Source organism: Aspergillus thermomutatus (genome assembly GCF_002237265.1).
Source record: "Aspergillus thermomutatus strain HMR AF 39 chromosome Unknown NODE_183, whole genome shotgun sequence".
Classification (NCBI taxonomy): Eukaryota; Fungi; Ascomycota; class Eurotiomycetes; order Eurotiales; family Aspergillaceae; genus Aspergillus; species Aspergillus thermomutatus.
Genome location: NW_020798232.1, coordinates 24,714 through 41,204, shown reverse-complemented (window position 1 = coordinate 41,204; position 16,491 = coordinate 24,714). Strand labels below are relative to the sequence as shown.

At 50.4% G+C, this 16,491-nt stretch overlaps 7 protein-coding genes across 7 annotated transcripts; 2 read left to right on the top strand and 5 right to left on the bottom strand.

The window, feature by feature from the left end:
* Positions 1-809: 809 nt before the first annotated feature.
* CDV56_104952 (ankyrin repeat domain-containing protein) lies at positions 810-1,586 on the top strand (the record flags this gene model as incomplete). The annotated part of the gene is made up of 2 exons (XM_026758571.1): positions 810-1,032; positions 1,120-1,586. The coding sequence occupies 2 exons, from the start codon at positions 810-812 to the stop codon at positions 1,584-1,586; spliced, it is 690 nt and encodes a 229-aa protein (XP_026612217.1).
* A 193-nt stretch (positions 1,587-1,779) lies between these two features.
* CDV56_104775 (putative ceramide glucosyltransferase) lies at positions 1,780-3,564 on the bottom strand (the record flags this gene model as incomplete). Its single annotated transcript, XM_026758394.1, has 2 exons — positions 1,780-3,358; positions 3,416-3,564. 2 exons carry the CDS (start codon positions 3,562-3,564, stop codon positions 1,780-1,782), a joined length of 1,728 nt encoding a protein of 575 aa, XP_026612216.1.
* A 690-nt stretch (positions 3,565-4,254) lies between these two features.
* CDV56_104587 (H3 histone acetyltransferase RTT109) lies at positions 4,255-5,940 on the bottom strand (the record flags this gene model as incomplete). The annotated part of the gene is made up of 1 exon (XM_026758206.1): positions 4,255-5,940. One exon carries the CDS (start codon positions 5,938-5,940, stop codon positions 4,255-4,257), a length of 1,686 nt encoding a protein of 561 aa, XP_026612215.1.
* A 348-nt stretch (positions 5,941-6,288) lies between these two features.
* Positions 6,289-7,538, bottom strand: CDV56_104443 (uncharacterized protein; the record flags this gene model as incomplete). Its single annotated transcript, XM_026758062.1, has 5 exons — positions 6,289-6,841; positions 6,894-7,018; positions 7,069-7,223; positions 7,279-7,291; positions 7,374-7,538. The coding sequence occupies 5 exons, from the start codon at positions 7,536-7,538 to the stop codon at positions 6,289-6,291; spliced, it is 1,011 nt and encodes a 336-aa protein (XP_026612214.1).
* A 520-nt stretch (positions 7,539-8,058) lies between these two features.
* CDV56_103948 (uncharacterized protein) lies at positions 8,059-12,443 on the bottom strand (the record flags this gene model as incomplete). Its single annotated transcript, XM_026757567.1, has 10 exons — positions 8,059-8,357; positions 8,409-8,571; positions 8,636-9,144; positions 9,204-9,447; positions 9,499-9,852; positions 9,904-10,146; positions 10,206-10,976; positions 11,043-11,175; positions 11,624-12,157; positions 12,223-12,443. 10 exons carry the CDS (start codon positions 12,441-12,443, stop codon positions 8,059-8,061), a joined length of 3,471 nt encoding a protein of 1,156 aa, XP_026612213.1.
* Positions 12,444-13,024: 581 nt separating this feature from the next.
* On the top strand, positions 13,025-14,899 carry CDV56_103698 (uncharacterized protein; the record flags this gene model as incomplete). The annotated part of the gene is made up of 4 exons (XM_026757317.1): positions 13,025-13,565; positions 13,624-14,012; positions 14,067-14,732; positions 14,804-14,899. The coding sequence occupies 4 exons, from the start codon at positions 13,025-13,027 to the stop codon at positions 14,897-14,899; spliced, it is 1,692 nt and encodes a 563-aa protein (XP_026612212.1).
* A 255-nt stretch (positions 14,900-15,154) lies between these two features.
* CDV56_103554 (uncharacterized protein) lies at positions 15,155-16,323 on the bottom strand (the record flags this gene model as incomplete). The annotated part of the gene is made up of 2 exons (XM_026757173.1): positions 15,155-16,149; positions 16,221-16,323. 2 exons carry the CDS (start codon positions 16,321-16,323, stop codon positions 15,155-15,157), a joined length of 1,098 nt encoding a protein of 365 aa, XP_026612211.1.
* Between the last annotated feature and the right edge of the window lie 168 nt (positions 16,324-16,491).

Genomic DNA, 16,491 nt, shown 5'->3' with positions numbered 1-16,491 from the left:
GATGGTATTGTTGCTTTCATACTGCTGCTGCTAGACTTTGAGATACCTTGAGATACCTTTTGATTCTGTGCATGGGTTTGGGGGCGTTTTGACAGCTGTATTATATGGGACTGCATAGCATAGAAGCAGTGTGCTTTTTTTTCTCTTCTACATTGACCTTCATTTCCCGCAATAACTCCCATAGTCTTGCATCACGGTGGACTCGGCGAAGCAGCCCAAGATTTCCCCACAATCAATCACGTGACATTGATATCGAAGTTTCTTTTCGCAACAATCAACGAGTATACAGACGGGTATATTGAGCAAACCGCGGAAGAATATAAACCTGTCAGATAATCTGTGATTCTAAGGTTAGTAAATTTTACATATTGTCTGTTTGTGGTAGCCGTGCTGGGATCTCAACTCTTGCGAGTGCGCCTTATCGATATATATCGAGCACGATGGAGGGGCACGACTATACTCTACAGATTGCAACTTTTGAGGACTAAAGATGTTCTCTGTTGATATTATTTTATGTCATTCATCTCCAGCTTTTCAATGGCGACCGTTAACCCACCTATTGTTTCTGCTCGGTTTGTTGAAAATTTTTCTCATTTCCAGTTGCCATCCATAGCGTCGAGATAGAAAAGCTTTTAGCAGATGAAAAACGAAACCTTATGTCAATCACTAACAAAAGTCACAGAACTGCATTGGGAGGCTGAACCTGAAACCAGATAGAGCCAAACCCGCACAACCACATAGCTCACCCCAGAAGCACATTGTCCCTTAAAAGCTTCATTGCAAGCTAGACAAAGGGAAGACAGCGCAAGATGGCCACCCCAGTCACGCTCTCCTTCGAGGCAATCGACGACCTCATCTACGACGCCCGCTCAGGCGACCTGGACGCTCTCAAGGCGGACCTCGCCAGCCAGAGCAAAGAGCACAACCGCCCGGAGGCCTGGATCATCGCCTCCGCCATCGACGCAGAGCCCGAGGCCGAGGGCGGCACGGGCTCCTGCCTGCTGCATTTCCCCGCGGCGAACGGCAACGCCGGTACGTCGACCATATTTTGTTTTGCTGAACTATTGTCTTGGACTGTGTAGATGGGGGGTTCGAGAATCCACCCGCTGACAGAGGCAGAAATCCTGAACTATCTCCTGGCAACTCTATCCGCGCAGTCTGCGTCTCACTCTCCGCTCGCGGCGGAGCAGATCGCGGCTGTGGTCAACCATCGCAATCACTCCGGGAACACGCCCTTGCACTGGGCTGCGCTGAACACGCACCTGGAGTGCGTCAAGGCGCTTGTCGAGTCGGGCGCGGATATCTCGATTAAGAACGATGCGGGTCTGGATGCTATCTTCCTGGCCGAGCGGACGGCTTGGTCGGCCGAGGAGGAGGGCAAGGAGGCTGCTGAGGCTGGGGCTGGGGAGGAAGGGCCCGGAGAGATGTCGAAGGGCCGGCAGGTTGTGGAGTGGTTGCTGAGCTCTGACAAGGCCGGTGACTTGGAGGGAGGTGTTAGTGTCAGTGCTGGTGTTGGTGCCGAGGCGTCTGCGTCTGCGTCTGCGTCTGGGGCTGCGGAGGCGATGGATGTTGATGAGAAGAAATGATTACGACTATTCTGCCCTGTTTGTGTGCTTTTGGATCAAAGATTTCTTTTGCTACGAATACCATTAGACAAAAGTTTCTGATTTGACACCCTCACGATGATATGTTCATTTCGATGGATCTAGATCTAGTTCGTATGTATGTGCAGCGTCGCTCTGTCTATCTATAGTGATATGTAAAACATGAAATGTACTATTAGTCGCGTCGAACCTTGGCTCGACCGTTTTGAGAACTGTCTTCTCGACTGGAGGCAGATAAGCGCGAGGCTGGACTGGAGTAGGAACCTTCCATCTGGACACCCTTCCCATTGCTGATTTCCCGGACTTTCATATCAAGACCAACCCGGAATCGTCGGTCACGCCATGTCACAGTGACTCCCCCGTAGAAAGCCCAAACCCAGATGGGCAAAGCGAGCATCTCTCGCCCCAACCATGCCGCAAACCAGTGGAGGAATGGCCGCCTCGTCCTTCGGCGGACGGGCGGCTGTGCAAAGCAGGGCGTGTCGTCGTTCAGCTCGATCGTCTTCGCGGAATGTAATTTGATGTACAATGTCCAGTCGACCAATATCCAGGCAACGATGCTCAGGAAGAAGAATGTGAAGAACGCCGTCCACGAGGTCATCTGGCCTGCGAACACAAACCCTTTACGCTGTAGAAATTGAGCAAGAGATGTGGTGACCCCCAAAGCCCCGTACAGAGAACATAGGATTGATTCCGTGCCTGGCTCAACCAGAGTCGCAAGAAGGACGGTAAACTTGCGCACACGCAGCCACCGAACTCGACGTGCCATATAGCCCCGGACACTCATGCTCGCCACAGGCTGGACTGCAAGGTCGCCAAAAACCATGCCATGCTTGCCCCAGCTTTCGCCCAATTCCTTCTCTTCCCGTATCTGCTTTTTCCAGAGCAGATCGCCAATCAGATGATCCTCACAGATATTGTCAGAGAAATAATCAATACCGGGACGGCGTGGCTGCGCGTCCGTCGGGGATGGTTGCGTCAAATAGTCCAGATGAGGCCGGCGAAACATGTTGGATTTCCCAACAATGCACGGGGCAATGAGAACCGTGTTGATGGCAGTATACATCTTCGCATGCGAGGAAGACAGAAACAACTCCTCTAATCGACCGCCTCCAGTCGCAAGCCAGCCAGCTTCTCGGTGCTGTTGCTCAATCACGGCGAAAGCCTCGCTCCTCTCGGAAAGAGAATCATCGCCTTGGGCGCACGCTTGAAGAAGGCCCTCTCGCTCCTCCCTCAACCCACTAGTCCCCGTCACATCCACCGCAACGGGCAAGTGGTGTACGAACTTGTACTTCCTGCGCGGTGTGTCCCCAAACCCACATAGTCTGTCCACCATACGCCCACAAACCCCTCGTCCCACCCACACGTTGCAGTCAAGGATCCATACAATATCACCCTTCGCCTCTCTGTATGCACGGCTCATGTTGCGAATCTTAGGATTCGGGCCCAGATTGTAGTTGACTTCATTGTTAGGCTGGAGTAACGGATCCTCTTCTTCGATGTAGATGTGCGCGTCTGCGTGCGGAAAATCCAACAGAAGTTTCTGCAGAGTCGGGTAAGCGGGGTCTGCTCGGGACGAGACGCAGAAGTAGACGGTCAGTTTGTCCCGGGGATAGTCTTGGTAGAAAGTCGCAGCCAGGCAGTCATAGAGATGCGGCTCGAGGCCTTTGACGGGCCGAATCGCGGTGACATGAGGGGCATTGGAGGATGAAGCTGCATGGGATTTCCGAGGTTTGCGCAAGAAGTGCATCCATCTGTTCGCGAATCATACATTAGTCCAAGTCGCAGGAGGCAATTGATAAAAAAAATACATTTGAAAGTATCCCAGAAGACAGACGGCGAACACGATCGTATACCAGATCAAGCACACCCAACCCACTGCAGTGGACCACGCGAATTCGCCATGTCTGACGGCCGATCCGACATTCAAGCGACTCAGAAGCGACTGAAGCTCTAGCATGGGCGAAGACAATGAGAGAGAGACGACTGAGAGGAGACGCAGACGTTCAGCGAGGACATTCTACTGCAGACCGGCGGTGGAAAAATTCGGAAGAGAAAGTGGTCGCCGGAAGCACTACTTGGATGTCGTCGATCGTGCTCATCGGCTGATTGACAACAGTACCGCCAAGCTACAGCTTTATATTGTCATGGGAGACACGCGCCTGCATGGGTGTCACTAATTTGAAGTAACTGGGTTGGTATTCCGGTCGGATGTAACGGCTCATCCCGTGGACTTGAGCGTGATGGTGGGGATAAGAGGCTTAGGAACGGGGACACGATGGCTCACAGCCTCAATTCAGGCAGCGCAATAATCACATTGTAGAAGAACAATGGCATGCAACTAAGGTTTAGTTACGTAGTCTCATACACTAGCTCATCGATTACTTCACAGCTCTATTCGGAAAAGAGAACGCGGGTTTGTTTCAATTACTTTATTTTTAATCGTTTGCAATAGCACTGTAGATCCATAATCAACGTGAATGATGATTTAATGTCTTCAACAATAAGCAGATTCCTTAACGCATTTGCTCCAAGGACACCGAAGCAGCCAATACCCGGCTGAACTATGTAGCTTTCGACCCAGCTCGAGAAAAGAAAGACACACCAAACTCCAAGATCGCCATGCTATGCAAAGCGCAGTGATGCGAACCTATGTCTTCTTCTTCTTTCGAATCAGGCTGGCATTGAGCACATTTACGCCTGATGCCTGATTCGACTGGACGGAAGTTGGTTTAACTTCTTCAGAATCCCCTGGAGCACCTTCTACCTCGCCTGGCTTGTCGCTCTCCGCATCAGCCTTTTTGCGCTTTCGAACCAAGGCCGTGGTTATGAGAGTCGTAGCGTCTGTGGGTTTCTGACCGAAATCCGTCGTAGCATTTCTTCCCTCGACCCGTTGACCGACCCAAAGCCGATCAGCGAGCCAGGCGACTTTCTCGCTCCATGCCTTAGTGCTGGCGATAGCTTGATCTTTGGTGTCAAAGTCTTGATCGATAAGAAAATTGATTGCCGCCTTGTAGTCTTCTTCACTCAGGACAGCGTGTCCTCGGCCAGTGTCTGGCCAGAAGAACGCACTGGGGCCAGTAGCTTGCTGCACTTTGGCAAGGGTGTCGGAAGACGAGTCACTGGGTTGGGTCACTGATGATGTCTGGAGATCACTTGTGGGAAGGGGACCTGAAAGATTCTCTCTGGAGTCTCCTGTGACTGGTGCATCGTGAGGTTGCGATGTAGCAGACGCAGACGCTACTTCACCTTCTTGTTCGGATAGCGATGCATCGCGGGTTATCTCGGATTTAGAGACAGTCTTTTCGACCTCCCGCGAAGCAACACGAGAGCTCGTCATCTGAACAGAATTGACAAGACCGGGCGGATTAATGACAAGCCACAAGAACCCGACTAATCGGCCGGCCGAACATTCCTGTCGAAAGGACATCATCTCCCAAAACTGTGCAAGAGACTTCACGCTTCGCCAATGACCAGAATTCTCCTTAACGCCTTCAGCTCCTGTCGACCCATGTAATTCATCGTCCAAGTCGATCAGAAAGCGCGTCTTTGGGTCATCTGGGAAGCGAGGAACGAGACACCGGGGCGGAGCGTTGGGATTATCACAGAGCTGATGGAGAGGGTAGCTATTCAACCATCTCGGTCGATCCTTGTCATCAGACTTCGCCGTGCTTGGGAAGAAGCCTCGAGTCTCGAACTTGTCGCATCCTGGAACGATCAGAAACGCCGTTGCTGAACTCTTCGCTGACTCCTTAGTTTGATCGAGCAGTGCCTTTTCATGAGAACCTGTCTCAGGCTCATATTCTCGTAAGATAGGGTCGATCACACGACACCACCATTTGATCAACCCACGATCATCTAAGACATGCTTTCCAGGGTTCTCGATGCTTCCGGGAAACAAGTACTGATTCTGGGCTCGCGCAAACAACGACACCATCAACCGGACTCCTGGCCGTTGGCGGGTCTGCACAAGAAACGATAGGAACGCATTTGAGATAAGTCTGAGAAGTGAGACCTTGGGCGCATTCTTCAGCAGATGCAGGTAGCCAGTTGAATCGGCCTTGGAGACGAAAATTGTTGTCAGATGCGCGGTGCCGTAGACCAGCACTTCGATCCCAAAGACGATCACTTCCGACTCCTCATTTTCGTCGGGACTGATGGAGACTGCGAGGAAATGGTTCTCACAGAAAGTTGACTCGGGTTCTTCGCCTGGTGGAGCTGCAAAGAGAGCCACACACGGGCTTGGGGCTGACGAGACATGGCGGATCGTCACCTTCACCCCGGTGGGGAGCACCTTGGCCAAGGAATCTCCCAGGTCGACATCAACTTTCGACATTTGAGCCGTCAGAAGCTCTTATTACGTTGAGGTATATCCAAGAGAAGAGATAGCCGTCTGTGCTCAATCCCAGAGTCTTTTCCCAAGACGCGTGCCAATCCACGGGCGTGTCACGTGTCTTTTTTCTCTGACCTCTGGTTAATGGAGAAATTCTACAAAAGAGATGGTGTATCACTCATTCACACTGTATACATATTTATTGCCTTACATGAATAATTCCAATTAGTGCACCCGTTAGAAAGCTCGCTCAATTCATGATATAACACTGATCGGTGAGCAAAATGCAAATCGGCTAAATGCAGACTGACTTAGTGGGTGTGTTATTCCCAGTAAAGCTCATCATAATGGTCAGAAATAATTTGCCGCAGCGTCGAGGTCATCGGCATTCAAGAGCGCAACACCCTCTTGAAGCAGAGTCCTCCAGACCAAATTACGGGTCCTGACCGGATAACTGGGCGTCTCCCAGTATCTGGCTCCAACGCCCCTTTCCTTTGCGGTTGCGATTTGCGAGCGGAGAGTGCTGAGCTGCTTTTCTGTCAATACCGCCTCAGAATCACTCAGTGTAACTGTGCCGATGGCGTCCGCAAAGCTTGTAGACGCGATGGGAGAGATCAGCCCTGTGATCCCGGCATTCTCAGACTCATTCAAGGACTCGAGGTGAGCATCAAAGAAGTAGTCCCGATTTGCGATGGGCCCAACCATGTCGTAGGGCGTGTTTCCGGTGCCAATCACGGTAATGGGTCCGTTGGTGATGGTCTTGTTATCCTTCAGAGTTGTCAAATAACCCTGTTCGCGGAGTGGTTCCAAAGCATCAATCACAGCTTTGAAGGTCTCATGTCCAGCGGTCTTTGCATCGATGAAGAAGTAAAGCGTTTGGGAGACTGAGGTATCGAACACGCCACTGATCAAGATCATCAGTTCTCTGTACACCAGACGCAACGAAGTTAACTCACTTGTTAGTGGGAGACGTCACAAAACGCGACCGAGGATTTTGGCGCTTGAGAACATCGAGCATTGGATTGATGTATAATGATTCCAGGGTTCGCTCTTCTGTTAGAGAAGACTCGTCATGACCGACCTATTTGATGTTAGAATGAGTCATCCATCGCCTCATGACTTTGTACTCACATAGAGGGTACCGTTGTACAGCCAGACATCTGCCTCCGTTGAGATGCAACCTTTTGAAAGACCTTCAAGGAGATCAGACAAAAACCATGCATACAATGCGAAATAATCAGAATCCTTCCTTACCAGTGTAGAAAGGCACATCCCTCCAATAATCACTGTCCAAAGTCTTAGAACCACTCTTGGAGATTGAGAAACCCCATCTCAACTTACTTGTGAGAATGAACTGGAATCTTATGTCAAAGCAAATCGCACTCGGTCAGCTCAAGTAGCTAACAACTGCATCGACTCAACGAAAAAAAACTCACAGGTACAATGCCCCTGGTAAAATCCGTAGGATATCCATACTCTTGACTTCTATGGGTATTCTGGAGGACGTTCTGAAGGTCTGTCGTAAGCCCCAATACCATATCCGGCAATGTGAGGATAACGGCGGATGCCGTGAAAAGCAGCGAGTGTGGTAGTAAAGTCATTTTCTTTGCGAGCACAAGGCAAGTATACCTTGTTGGATTGAAGTTCTCCAGGAGCAGGAACAATATCTACGAGATTAGAACGAGATTTTATTTCGGAATGGGATGTGATGATCAAGATGATCACCCAACGCCAAGTTATGATGCCGAGACAGGACTTGGAGCCAATCCCTGTCTCACGTGGAGTACAACCTCAACACTTACACAGCCATGTTCATCGGCCAACACAGGAAGCACAGAAACCTGCAAGTCAAATTACCCTATTTGGGCTCGAGTCCTCGTTCACGCTATCAGATGAGACCAGTTGATTGGCTAAATGTTGTAGAACAGATATGGATTAACGACGATTGATATTTATACAGCAGCCAGCATGACTGGCAATATACTAGTCCATAGAGCGCCAGTCAAGCATAATGATCCGATTGTGAAGCTTTGAAGGCCTATGCATTTGAAAATAACATCATATATCCCAAACACTGCCCAGCTGGTTGGGAGAAGGAAATGACAAAAGGACCCAGATGCTCTATACTTCTCGGACAGATGGTGGTCTTGAGCCGCTCTGGGAGTCCTGTGTACTACTGCGCCTGAGACTCAAATTTCCGATGCGCTGCACCAAGTTGCTTCCCACCGCGTCGACTGCGCCTTTCGGAGCGAGTAAACTTGGACCTTGCGCGGCCGCCTCCTGAACCCTGAAGAGTTTGATTCCCGTTCCGTTCCACACGCCAACAGTGCCGGGTGTAGCTCCGGATGCTGTGCCAACCACCATCTCACTAGAAAAGATGAATCCCCAAAGTAAAGACTCATACCAGCCCAGGGACAGGGCTGACCATTCAAAAGAATGTACCCGTACAGGCGAAGGCTCTGATAACAAACCTTGAATTGTGGGCTCTTCTGCAAAGGAGGGAAGATTTGCAATTAAAGTGCGAGCTTCCGGGCTTGACGCGGTCTGGAAAGCCGACTCGGGAATGTGGGGAGCAATGGCCGAAATGATCGTGAGAATAGTGTGAAGAGGAAGCTCTGGTAGCCACGACTCCAGCTAGACGTGGGATTGTTAGAACGATTAGACATAAATTACACGCGCGCCATCGAGTGACACTTACCCAAGTAACAGTCGGGGTAAAACCGCTGGACGTGGAGAAAATGGCAGACATGCTACTCTGACTGGTGATGCTGTTCTGCCGGGAGAAAGATGGCTGCCCAGCAGGCATCTTACCTCTAGCCTTCTCAGACATTCCCCGTAACTGTAGTGGCACATTTTCATCGATAGCTGATGAGGTCGAAGGCCTTCTTGAGTTGTGCAGGGAGGGCGAAGACTGCGACGGTGTTTCTTGCCCGTCTCGTTGGTCATCAGATTCGTCCCCGCCAATAGCGAAAGGGCTATTCTCTTCAGGAATACGAGTCAAGGGCGAACGTGCACCCGATGACACATGAGGATCCTCTTCAGCCTGCGAGAAGGTAGGGCTAGAGGATGAGTCGCGAGATGCAGCTTTAGCTTTCCTTCTTTCATTTTGGCGTTCGATCTCTTGCTGTCCACTTTCGAGGGTGAAAGCTCGGACAGCTTCAAAACGTTTCCTGTACTTTAGGATGGCATATACTAAGAACGAGTTTTCTGCGACAGTCAGTCACGCGAGCCAAGCCGCTACGAAGTGAAGGCATAGCGAGTCTTACTGGTGAACTGGTGTTCAAGTATCGAGTTTATAGATTCAAGCACTGAGGCTAGGAGGGCATGGTTCGTTTCGTTAGCTAGGAGGAAACTGGGAGCGGACATCGAGGAGAAGAGCTGCAGAAATCTGGAGCAGGTGGCGGGTGAAAGCCGTTCCAAGTAAGGAGCCACGTTGTTGATGATCGCTAAAAGTGCCGGATAGACAGCATTCAGCTTGCCTTTGCTTGCGGTAAGCAGAGTATGGATGGACTAAAACACATTTAGTACGTTTTCGCATGACGAATTCGGCGGAAGACGGACCATAACCAGATAATCCCCATAGGTACCCTTGAAGCCAGGAATACGAATGTTTTGAGGCAGCGTCTCCTGAGCCTCAAATTCCATGTTAAGACTTCTTCCAAAATTCGGTTCGACACTCATTGTTTGCAAAATAAAGATGCACATTCTGACAACGCCTTGCTTGGACGCGTCAGATTTGTACTCAATAGCGTAAAAGATACAGAGAATGGCAAAGTCATGGGAGCGATTTGAGTCAATGATAAATGACCTGAATCGCTTGTTGCACTGCAGGGCCTCCCAGAATAAGATGAGCATTTCCGGAGCCCATCTGACGGATTTCTGGCTGCCTGGAAGGTACGAGTTTGTGACTTGCATCTGCCACTCCATCAGAAATTAAGCACAGCCAGTTGTGGAATGCAGACCCACAGGTTGATTCAAGATTCTAGTCATGCCATCGACAAGGAATTGAAAGTCTTGCGGTCGGTGCAGCCGACCAAAGTAATGGCGATAATAGTTCTTCGGCGGTGTTCCACGACCATCCTCCGGGATAGGATATAGGAGGAGAACAAGAAGAAGTTGTAGACAGTATATAACTAAGATCTGCTTGGAATCTTTCCAGACCACATGGTCATATGGAACCCTCCATGACGCAGGGTTGTACTTGATAGACTGCGTGAGAGCGTGGTTAATTTGAGGCAATAGTCAGAACCATACATCGCCGTACATACAGTATTTAGCAATGAGCATAGCAATGTGAGGACAACTTGCTTGTCAGGGCAGGTCGTAATGTAGGTAATGGCCTTAACACCCTGAACAGGTAAGAGACCTCCAGGGTCGTCAGCGTTGCGTCCCATATATCGAAGACAAAGAACCTTACTCAAAGGCATGTACATGGCCTTTCCAGTTAATGTGAGCAATAGTCGCAAAATCTCGCAGCGGTTGCCTTCGAGCTCTTTGCTGGAGCCCATGGAAGTATTGCAGCCAACACCACTTTGCCATATCGAGTACGATACCTTACCTTTAGCCGTTGGGAGCTTTGGGATCGTAAAGTCTGTATAGAATAAAAGGTCTAACAGGGTGTCAATCAATTCCTCGGCCAAGGGCTTCACATCTTCGTAGTCATTGGCCCGAGGCAACATCTCCTCCTGCCGTCCTTCAGCCTGCGCTTCATCAAACAGCACTTCTGCTTCCACTTGAGGTTCTCTAGTCTTCTTCTTGCGTCGACCCCAAAAGAATTTCTCCTCCCATTCTTCTAGGTGCTCAGCCTCGTAGATGAAGGGAAGGATGCGCGTGAGTATGCGGATACAGTTGAGAGCGTCTCTCTCGGGAGCAAGGTCGGGATCTGGAAAAGACGGATGATTCTTCAGGACGGTAAGACGAGAGGTTATCGAAAGCAATAGTGTCTCGAAATTAGATAATGCTTGATCGCGCGTCCGTCGTATATCTGCGGGGGTGAATAAGCTGAATACATCCTCTGTCGACTCAGGGAGCTCCCAGAACTACACCGAAGCCGTTAGCGAGTTGAAGGTGATGAAAGATCAGATCTTATGGCAAGAGAGACAAACTCTGGTCCAGTAAGGATCGTCAGCAGGGATGTCCCTCTCCTCTGAGAGACGGAAGATTCCCTGCTTGAAGACCAACTTCGACTCCGAGGCTCCCATAGTGAAGCGACACCGGCGCGGATTGATGGCCTTATAACTTCATAGGGTGTTCAGGGAAGAGAAAAATCTATATCCAGAGTTCAAGTGCTTTCACGGAGGTTCTTTTGATATATATCGCTAAAAGAAAGTGCCAAGTGTGGGCAAGCTGGTTGTATGTTGGTGTTGTGGTTCGCGGGTCCGTCACAGCGGGAAGTTACCTCTAGACCAACGGAGACGGTAGCTCATCCATGATGCGAGTTTGAACAAGAGACCACAATAAAGAGTTTCATCAATCCGCTGACCACGCTACCAGAGTTTATTATATGCTTTATTGAAGGAACAAAGCGATTTCCAGTGATGATAATCTCTATGTAGGTTGTAAAATTTAACGCTCAGTCTAAGGAGCTCAATGTACACGACACCTCCGATTCGCAATTACGCCAACGCCGATCAACCCGAACTATAGACTCCCGTTACTAGCAGAGAGTCGCCTACTTCTTTCATACAACCACTTGTTGCTTAATCCCAGGTTAGCGCGCTTGCCCCCTACAGGCGAAGGACTCGCGGGCCCTATGCTAGACTCCCCGAAAAGCGAGCTGCGACTGAATACCGAAGAAGACCCGAAGCTTGGCCGTCGCCCGTTCTCCTTGCCTCCATTCGATACGGCTTTGTACAGTAGCGGACTTGTCGATGGCGAAAATGATGCGCCCGACGAAAGTCTACGCCCTGAAAGACCAGCACTTCCGGATAGGGGGGACGATGCACCTTTGCTCGCTGGAGTCGCTGTTCTCGAGGCAGACAGTCGATACCTCGGTGGTGTAATGTATGTAGTCCCCGGTATAAGCGGTGGAGTCGCGGACGGATCAAGTCCGAGCAGGGAACGCTGTGTAGGAGTGAGAGGGATATCGGAAAGGTCATCTTTCGGCCGGAACACAGGGTATAATGCAACCAGGATGTTCAACACAAGAATGAGCTGCACGACGAGCAGCGCAAGCTCTGGATAAGCGGGGTACTGGCCCAAGTTCTGTAGGCGAAGCGAACTGCGGGATCTTGGTCAGAAACATCGAGTTGCAAGAATCCTCGAACCGACATGGCCATCACTCACTATGATTTAACCGTGTTTCCGAATACCCAGGTCGCAATCAAGGCGGCCCCATTCCAAACAAGCTTTCGAATATTGCGATCTCCGAATGTTCCAGCATTCTGTCGCCTTACAATTTCATTGAGGTGAGGATGGCGCCATTTTCCAGGCGTCCGTGAGGCATCCGGGACAGGGGCGGGCACCGATACGGCTCTGGGTGTAGATGGAGCAGATTGAGACGCCATTGATATTTGGCTGGAAAGATATAGAAAGGCCGCTAGCTGAAGTCAGAAGCAGGAATTATGATCGCTAGGAGTACTACGAGGACTCACCTTGAACAAAAAGAGATCAGTGTGTGTGTATGTGTTAAAACTTACCTTTGAATTAACCCAATGAGCTGGACTTGGATCACGCGTACATTTGCGTGTGGTCGTGCAGGCGTCTCAATGGTCGACCTGAACCATCACTGCGAAGATGTCGACAGCCGTTTGCGAGTTTAAGATGTGTTGGTGGAAATGTGATGAGTATTGTTTTGACGAGACGCTCAAGAAGAATAACAAGAATGACCGCTTAGTGGTCACAGGCAACAGACGCCTTTGCCGCGAAGTTTTCAGCTAACCAGGCAGATTGGGCCCTCCGTAGCTAGACGCGGCTCTCGGTCCGTTCCCCACATCCACATCATCTGTGCTCCGTAAGCAGCTGAATCCCCTCACGTCATTTCGTTGATTCATCTCAGAATGGGATTACAACGTCTCGAAACCAATTTCTAATTATCTTGTGGCTTCTGATTTGATAGATCAGTCTTGAAACTCAAGGACTTCGCAAAATGGCTTCAGAATCGTCAGCCTTGGCGAGACTGGATGCCTTGGCCTCCGATATTCTAGCTGACTGGAACATTTACACGACTTTGATCGCAGGCACTCTCATTGCTTTCATTGTATACTCTTTTGTTACATCGAAAGATGCCGATATCCATCCTTTCTTACTTGCTCGTCAATCAACGGCTTTCCTTGTACGTCAACCCGGGGAATCAGCGGCATATAGAAGCCTAGAGACTCCGCACGGATACCCACTCAGATCGGGACTCAACATCAAGGACCCTGGGGCACCGAAGTGGACGAGTGGAAGAAGAGGTGACCTCCGTGATATCTGGAAGGCTGCTGTGCGTGGTGCTGTGTCAGAGAATGGTAAAGTTTCGGGGAAACAAGGAAAGATCTATACGGTGCTTGGAAAGAAAGCCGTCGAGCATTCTTTGGACCAAGTCACACAGGAAATCAATGTCATCGGCCATCGTCTGCAGGAATCTGGCGTCAAATCGGTTGCTGTGTGTTTGACAGATTCGGTTGAGCTCCTGGCTGCCATCTTCGGTTTGGGCCCTTCGCTTCTTGCTCCAAGTACGTATGGAGCTGACTTGATGTTATCTAGCCGGTGCCTTCTATGGCTTCAAGACGATCATTATCCCCCACAACCTCGAACCTCAAGTCCTCTCTGCTCACCTAGAAAAGTCGCAAGCAGATGCTTTAATAGCCGAGGCCGGTGCCCTAGACTTGTCCCTGGTGGCTAAAAACAACAAGCAACTCTCTCAGGTCATTTGGGTTGCCAAGATTGGAAGCCGACACATGGACTGGAATCAAGTGCCAGGAGATGTCCAGGGAAGCCTGGAGGTAGCCGTATGGCATGAGTTGGTTGAGGAAAAGAAGGACCTGGCCGGCTTCGACGTTCCCAGTTGGGACCCGAACTCTCCTGCGCCCTCTGTGACCACTGTTTGGCCGACCAAGTCTCAAGTGGGCGATTTCATCGAATTCCAACCAGAGGTTAGTTTTCTCGACTGAGAATTTTGCTTTGCAATCGCGGCTAACTCTAATCAGAATCTCGTGGCCGGAATCTCGGGATTGACCTTCTCCTTGCCTCGAAATCAGCGATTTAGCCCCGACGATCTGGTACTTTCGATCGATTCTCTCTCTCGCTCGTACCCACTGTGCCAGATCATGGGTGCACTTTTCTCGAATTCTTCTATCGCTCTCAACTCTGTTGCTGGCGAGGGCGTTGATTTTGCCTTGGCTACTGTTGGAGTTTCGCCGACTGTCATTGTTGCTTCTTCCCGCAGCATGTCCGACTATCATGACAGGCACATGGAACCCCACGCCGGTGTCCTGACGTCGATCGTCCGCTGGTTTCAGCTGCGCAAACTGGATGCTGGAGTCATGCCTTCCCATGGACTAGTAAACCAGGTCGCTAGTATCGGACCAACTGCTGAACTCTCCCTCGAGAAGCTTCGCCTGTTATGTGTCTCCCATCGGGCTGATGCCGACCCGGCTGTTTGCCTGACATCGGCCCAATTGACAGATCTTAGAATCTTCTTAGGTGCTCGCGTTGTGTACGCCCTGACTGGCGCGGGCGTGGCAGGTGCTGTCTCCCAGACCAACGTCTTTGATTACCGACGCTTCAGGGGGCCGAGCCACTTTGGCGCCCCCTTGAGCTCTGTTGAGATTCTTTTGACTGGCGTGTCGGATGAGAACCCACTCGAAGGACAGGTGGGTGACATACTTTCATTTTTCCTTTCCCTGTCCTTGTGTTATCCCATTCGCTGACTGCTCCCGAATAGATTACTGTTTCCGGCCCTGCCGTTGTCTCTGATAAAACCAATCTTTCGTCGCGGGGCCGCATACGGGAGGACAACACCTTGGAGCTTTCGCTCTGAAACTATCCATATCTTGGGTATTCACATTGACTGCGCATGTATTTCGAGCGTGCCCTGTTTTTTTTTTTTTTTTTTTTTTTTCATAGGCTACTGAGCCACTCCCGGTTGTCAAGATGGATCGCTAGTTCTTTGAGTTCATTGCGGCGCGCCCGCTGCCATTTCGCAAGATAGGATCGATTGGCAAATACAAGATTGAAACAAATTCTAACAGTGGTAATATACATATATGAAGAAGCCAATGGTGAGGCAACAGGGTCAAAGCTGATGCAGGAGCTGGCTTTGTTTATAGCCCACCGTCGGCTTTTGCTGGACTTCCTCGGGTGCCATTTGCTTTTGGTTGTCAATCAGGAGACGCAACTCGTTCAAGCGTCTCTTCAGACCACCAGACACAGATTTTTCATTTGCGATCCCCTCAACCTGAAGGGCGAGCTTGATTCCGTTGTAGATAGGTACGTTCTCCTGGAGCATGTGATCGACAGCAACCCAGTCCTTGATTTCGCGGGAAAAGGTGCCTGCCTCCCAGTTCGCGAGGAGGCGCTGAGCATAGGCATACACATCGCCGGTCTTATCCTTGCCTCCCAGTTCGTTCACAGCACGAGCAGCGCTGAGCTCAAGGAGAGTGCCAATGACAAATGGTTGCCGCTTGGGATCTGCCTCCATGCTCTCCGTCTTTTTCGGGGCATGCTCCGGAGCTTCCATCAACGCGGCGAACTGCTTAGCGATGGTAAGCGCCTTGGATACTGCGGGATCCTTGAACTGCCCATTCTGAGCTTTCCGGTGGAGCTCGAAGAAGATACGCTGGGCGATTCCGTTGTTGTTCAGTCGAAGACCGGTTCGTTCTGCCTGCTTTGCACACTCGAGGATGGCACCGAGTGCGTCGGCCGCACCAGCTTTGCGTACAGTCCACTCCCAGTTCGCGATGCCTAGTTTTCTCTTTGACATTCGTAGTCCGCCAAGGAAAGGTACGAGGTTCTGCCAGTCTTGCTTGGTCTTCATGAGCGAGACAACGTTCCTGAACTCTTTCTTTGGTGGTCTGGACAGCGGATCCATGGGCCGAAGTTGGTAAGGCTCATCGTTGTCGCCAATATTTACCGTCACGGGTTCCTGCTCAAGTTTCTCCGCATATTTCTCCCGAAACATTAACCTCCTTTGCTCGGTATTCAAGCCAAAAGGTATGAAAAGCTCTTCTCTGAAACGCTTGAGGGCCTGGTCCAGTTCGGGGGAGGATGTCGGAGGGAATGTGGGAATTGCTAATAGCAAATCATGTCAGCGACTTTCGCCACGGGAGATTATCTGCTGTTAGATTTAGACTGGTGCTTACCATTATGCGAATATGTGCGGCTTTGTGTAATAGAACTAATGGATTGACGCAGAGAGCTGGTGGTCTGGCAGCGGAAGAGCCTGCCAACGGCGCTTTGCGCCATTTTATGTCGGCTCTGGAAGTGAAATTGAGGATAGTGTACTTTTATGAACTGCAAATCAAGGTGCCTGATGACCCAAATAGGATCCAGAACGACTCGAGGGCTGAGATGAGTTTATTTTCAAGACAAAAAATCCCCCGGATATCGAACTCTTGGAGTTGACCCGAACAG